Genomic DNA, 6,296 nt, shown 5'->3' on the forward strand with positions numbered 1-6,296 from the left:
CTGTGCAAAGCCACCAAAGTAGATATGTCACGTAACGTTGTCACAAAGATGAGAACTGCTGTTTGACTGTTTTCTCTCGAGAGCAAATGCTACACTGAACTGTAACGATGGAACAAGCTGTATTTATTGCGGTTGTGGGACGCAACACCAGGAGGAACATTGACGGAAATACGCATTTCTTTTCTCGCGAGGCTTCCAGGTTTTGTAACACTGTTTATTTTTGACACATTTACTCACGAAAGGAGGTTATTAGATACGTCGGTGACGAACTGTGAGGGTGCCGATAAATGCGTTTTTTTTGTTTCATAGTGTCTGAAGTCACGAACTCCAAATCAGCTGCACGTGCACAACATTTATCACAAAGAAAGAAATATCCAGAGCACAGAAATAATACAAAGTTTTATGTATTTTACGTTCAAAGTTAACATTATTGGATGACCATAATCTCCGCAGGAGTTTTAGTACAACTTGTGCGTGAAATAGCCGGGACAAAAATTAAAATAGCCAAGCAAAGGACCCGGTGTCCCGGCCCTAACAAAAACCCTGCTTAATTAGTTCTTTATTCATTAATTAACCGAGCATTAAACTTACCAATCGTTTATGAGTGTCACAGACTTTATTACACGACTTTCAATGATATTAAAAGAATAAAAAAAACTGTACAAAACTGTTAAAATGAATGAAGCGTCAATTATTGAAACCGGAGACATCGAACGGGTTCAAGTTTGTCCACCACGGGGGTTACCTCCTCCCCTACCACGGGACACATGGCTGCCACGCCCACGGTGAGAGGGTCCTAAACAGGAACAAATGATAAAAGAAATAATTTCAGAGTCGAAATAGGGAAGCAGTTACTTAAAGGGATAACAAGAATCGCCTTAAAAAAAAAAAAAATTATCACGCACCGTTAATAGTATTTGGAAACTTTTTGGAAAATGAACTGCGATAAAGATTAAGCGAGCAAGCGAGCTTGAGGTCACCGTATATTTTTGCAACTGTATCGTTTCCACGGGATATAGCTTAAACTATAGATAAACTTAAAATAATATTTATTCCGTTCTATATGAAATAAATGGGTTAATGCACTGGTTCTGAAACTTTCGGTTACAACAACTTACGCCATGCTGGATGACGGTAGGCCACTTCGGCCTCCATCTTGTTTTGACACGAGGTGCTACTTTAATTTTCCACGTCCCACCATAATCTATTCACGAAGAGGATGATTTCTAAAAAAACTGCGCCGATCCGTCGGTGGGGGTGAAACAACAAAATTTGGTTTCACCAAATTAGTTGATAAATTAAGCACCATAAAAAGGCTTGCCCGCTGGCGTTTCGGGCGTTAGTCCTTTATCAATTCGCTTTGTCGCCAGCTCCAAATCTTTGATCGATTTCCGTTTATGAACTCACTTGATAAAATCAAATTTTCAGACTCTTTGTTGATCAGGAAATCTCGAATTTTGGTCGGTTAGCCATTTTAAGCCCTAAAACGAACGAGGAGAATACTCAATAAAGAATCATCTCACCTGCCACGGGATCCCTTCTAAGTCGTCGCACTCGGCCAGATGAAGGAGCACCTGAAATCAGAAACCACAACTTGAAGACAATGTAACAGACAGATTTACATCCTCTTCGGCCTTATTAATTACGAACTCATAAAAATCAGCTCCCAGTTGGCTTCAGAGCATTGCACCCACATTGCAGAGGTCGTGAGTTCAAATCCATTTTAAGCTTTGCCGACTTTCCTTTCGTTTTTGCCTGAGAGACAACTGCGATGATAAAAACGTCTTGGCACATATCATAATCTGTTTGCATCTAACACCTTCAAGCTGATGTCTCTGGATACTGTCCTCTGGCTTGACGAACAAATGCCACAGAAGTGGGGAAAGGTCAGGAATACAGCCATTGCTGATATTAACGGCTTAAAAGTATCCGCTCAAGGATATCTTGCGATGAAATCTGGCCGTTCCGTGGAAAAAGGCCGAAACTACTTGCACCCTTTATTTCCATTGCTTTTTTTTTCTCTCAAAAATGATCCCAGTAAACGGGAACCACTTCCACGTTTTATTTACCTCTCTGTGTTTGCTGACCTCCCCTTGTACCAGACCAAGTGGCTGATGTGCCAGGCCTTTTTAACTGTACCACGCTACCTTTAGTCCGATTTGGATCTAAAAGAAACATTTCATTATTGATTATAAAAAAACCTCATCAACTTTAAAAGCCCACTACAGGAAAAACCTTCACCCTTAATAACGAGTAAATTTGAAATCAAAAGCGACGAAAAAAACAAGCAAGTTTGTTCACTTGCACTCACAGAGACACACGAAGGAACTCGCCGTACCTTGTCTGGGTTTTGTAGCCGTACTTGTTCCCATTGCTGTGGACCCCGCAGAAGAATGGACACCAGCATCAGACGATACTCCTGCAAAGGAAAACGGATTGAGCGTCTAGAACACAAATTATTTCTTCTGACAGCTGATACACACTTACACCAGAAACGCGGCCTATATACCGGTAAGCGATATAGTGAACATTTGACCCAAATAAAAAATCATGAGTCCCAGATGAGATTTGATTCCACCAACCTCGTTTGACCGAAGGTGAGATTTCCGGTACATCGCAAGGTTACACACACAAAAGTCCGCCTCACTGTAACTAAAACTAACTTACAAACTACACAGTAATTCTCACCTGAAGTGCTCGGTCGTGATTCGTCCTCCCTCGCAGAATCCCGAGATTCGAAAGTTGCTTCGTCACGTCTATACATACATTGGAAATAAGAAAGACAAAACATGGAACGTTTTAAAACATAGAACATCTAAGAGCTACTATTTTAAAAACCATATGGTATCTTCTTGGCGTCTAAATTACAGAGACCACAGTTTCTCACATCATCTAGGGCACTTATGCAAAACGAAAACGTTCACACTTCAAGCCGCCATTTTGAGAGACTATTCGCCTTAGTCTTTGGTCGGTTCTTCTCGGTGAGCATATCGTGACGTACATCACGAAGACTGATTTGTGAGATAAATTCGTTGAATCCACGTCACTAACAAGAAAAATGACCCTTACGAGAACCTAAAACGCAAAGATTTGCCTTCCGTCCGTTGTTTAAGTCATCCGAGAAGTTGTGCAAGGAAGTATGTTTTTATCGGAGAAGGTAGTCTGAAAGTAGATCGGTCTGTAAAAATGCCGTGACATAGGCCCAGTATGGGAATGTAGGCTCCGGGTCATGGGTTCCTGGTCAAATTGAAAGTCAGGCCAGTATGCCGATGAGTTGCGCTGCCTTCATAAGGAAGTTCTTCCTCAATTCTGCAGTGAAGTGAAATAAATCTCAACTTAAATGGAATGTTTTTTTTACACATGAAGAAGAAGGCGTTGGTTGAAAACAAACCTTTCTTTAGCTTCGGCCTCGTGATCTCCTGCTTCATCTTCTTTCAGTGCCTCTGCGTCGTCTAACAGCTCCACCACTTCAGTCTCTAAGCTTTCGGGATGTGCCTGTGACACGGGGACATTCTGTTCGTTGGATTCTTCTGATGCCTCAGTCACCGTGATTGCAGGCACCGTAGCTATGTTACCGCCTTCTGGTTCGCTCTCAAGGCTTTCTAGAGAAAGCTGTCTTGTGTCTGAACTGCTGCTGGGTAGTCGCTGGTTTGCGGGCTGACTACTAGTGTCAGATGCTTCTGGCAACCCTGAAAAATTAAGCCCACACAATATTAGCTGAACGTTTCCGTTAAAAAAGGAGATCATGGCGCAGATTGACAGCCATTGATATGTGCGCTAATAAAATTTAAAAGAAGAAATGGCAAACGCCATGAAAGCTAAAATTTGCGTTTTCCCAAAGAGTAAAGATCAAAGAAACTTGTTTGATTTTAGCAACTATTTTGCCTGTTGGCTTCAGATAACTAGCCGAACCTTTAAGGCCCCTTGACTACCATGGCCTAAAAGTTCATTCTCCCAAGTACTTTTATAGATTTTCTTCGTTAGCTGATTATAAGAATTTAGTGTTATACCAATATTACATCCTTAAATTAAGGTGATAGTACTTTTCTACCTAATAGTATACTGAAATTGAGAGGTGAATTTACATATTGCCCTTTGACGACGAGAAGAGTCCTGGTGTTTGTAGTTCCAGCCGATCTCTCTATTAGCAGGGCAAAGCGAAGTTGGGACTGTTGTCGAAAGAATTTCTACAGATAAACCCCCTGTGGCATCACTAGTGCAACGACCGATTTACTCCTGAAGGACATCTTACAAGGAAAAGAACGTTTACAGAGCTGAAATTGGTTCAGGAAGACGTTTAAACGAGTGCTGTTGAGCCGCAAGAAAATCATAACAGGAAAAGAATATACAAACAAAGATAATCGAACGCGATATTGAAAAGAAAAGAAACTATATCCAGCCGCCGATAAGCGCGCCGAGATGGCTTTAACCAATCTCGTATTCAAAAAGCACGAATGGAACAATTGGTTTATTAAATTTCATAAAACTCTGAAAACTCTTCACTTTTACAAACCGAACGCAAGTGGTTTAAGTTTTCAAAACCACCAGCATAACCAGTTTCCATATAAGGTAATACGGTAATTCTGTTGGTTGACAACCGAGATTGGATAACCCAATCACAACTGTAAAAACGCAAACACCGCGATTAAAAATTTAATAACGTAAGATATTTTAAACCAACCACGAGGCGTACTAATGCAAAATCGAACAAATCACACTGAAAATACCTTCAGATGCTTCAAACGAATACCACTCAATGCACCTATCAGATGACTACCTTTTTCTTGCTGTTCGGAAAGTGTCAGCAGCAAGTATTTCCGTTGTTTTAAGTACTCTCTAACTCAAAAGTTAACACTACTGCTTCACTACCATTATCCACTCCATATAGTAAAACTTCCTGCGAAGATTACAACTTTACTTTGCCAATGGAAAGTTGGGGAGACTAGCGCCAAGTAGAAAAAAAACCCTTAGGTTATAGAAACGAAGTCGACACACGAAGTTTCTTTTCTAAGGATTTCCTTCACTGTAATAAAGTTCTTGAGAAATCTACTTCCTTCGTGTAACAGTCGCCAAATTTGAGGTGTGTGTGCGTGTTGGGGAAGGGAAGGGGGGAGGGGGCAGGGGAAAGGTGACAATTCTTGGACATCATTACTGCATTGAAACTCTGGCTAATCTACCTTTAATCTACCTTTTATGCTACCTCGCTTTCTTCTCGAAGGACTAAGTAAAAGGGTGATTTGATTCTTTCCTCCAACTCTCTGTTTTACAATCTTTAACAACGACGCACTTTCTGTCTTCCTGTAATTCTTTACTGCTTCCTCGCAGCTCCTACAGCCTCTTTTGCCGGTGTGACTCCGCAGTGTCCTACCTGTGGGAACCACGAACGAGGGCCTCTCGTTTGATGCTTCGTCTGAGCCCCCCATCAAGTCTACTTGAGTATCGTCCACGCGGAGCCCTGCATGATAAAAGTGCAGATGTTAACTGGGGCACGTCATAGGTACAATACAAGATCTGAAGAAATTATATTTTTCAGTGGTGACCTGGGGAGACTCGGGAAAAGTCCGAGTGCTCCTTTGCAGGAATCAAGCCGACGACCTTCCGATTACTAGTTCGGATGGTCTACCACTGGGATATAGGAGACTCGTCAGGGGTAATTCGGGGATACTCGGAAAAAATCTGAGTGCTCCTTTGCAGGGGTCGACCCGAGGACCTTCCGATTACTAGTTCGGATGCTCTACCACTGATTTGATTGGAGACTCGTGGGTGCTAGGCCATTAAACTGGGTTCATTTTACAACTGTTCCACTATACCATTTATGGAAAACGTGTTTGCTCGAATCGGATTTGGAATAAACGAAATCGATCCAAAGGATACGACCAGGGTTACGTAATTGCTTAAGTGTGTATCTTTATTTATGAAAGACGACGTTAAATTTTGTGTCCAAGAACCAGTAAAGGGGAGATTTTAAAATTTGTGCGTGACGTCTCTAAAGATCTTAAATTTGATCATTTAACTTTGTTCTTTAAAAGAGAACGGCAAAGAAATAGACAAAATATGAAACTTTCGCGGGTTGTTGCGAAGCCACTGTCCTGTTGCACTTTTCGTTCGTGCTGCTTATTTATTTCCTACTGTTCAAGTACAAATTTAGCAGCATTAAAGAAATAGTATTTTCATTTTCTTGTTGTTAGATATTACATCTGGACCTGTAAAACGCGAGAAACAACTCCTAAGAAAGGAGCTAAGGGTTTCCAAGCTTCCCAACTCCTTTAACGGATTTCGTTAACTCCCTTAACCTC

The 6,296-nt window shown here is 41.3% G+C and overlaps 1 protein-coding gene across 1 annotated transcript in view; it reads right to left on the reverse strand.

Annotated features, from left to right (window-relative positions):
- Positions 1–597: 597 nt before the first annotated feature.
- The window catches only part of LOC138036159 (nucleoprotein TPR-like), an 18,478-nt gene continuing 12,779 nt past the window's right edge, over positions 598–6,296 (reverse strand). The window contains exons 10-16 of the mRNA XM_068882512.1: positions 5,369–5,455; positions 3,392–3,689; positions 2,689–2,756; positions 2,339–2,419; positions 2,070–2,165; positions 1,524–1,574; positions 598–796 (exon numbers count right to left, since the gene is read on the reverse strand). Coding sequence (XP_068738613.1) covers positions 720–796; positions 1,524–1,574; positions 2,070–2,165; positions 2,339–2,419; positions 2,689–2,756; positions 3,392–3,689; positions 5,369–5,455 — 758 coding nt within the window. The 3' untranslated portion in view covers positions 598–719. The remainder of the gene's footprint in view (positions 797–1,523; positions 1,575–2,069; positions 2,166–2,338; positions 2,420–2,688; positions 2,757–3,391; positions 3,690–5,368; positions 5,456–6,296) is intronic.

The sequence above is a fragment of the Montipora capricornis genome, unplaced genomic scaffold, assembly GCF_036669925.1.
Source record: "Montipora capricornis isolate CH-2021 unplaced genomic scaffold, ASM3666992v2 scaffold_462, whole genome shotgun sequence".
In the NCBI taxonomy this organism is placed as follows: domain Eukaryota; kingdom Metazoa; phylum Cnidaria; class Anthozoa; order Scleractinia; family Acroporidae; genus Montipora; species Montipora capricornis.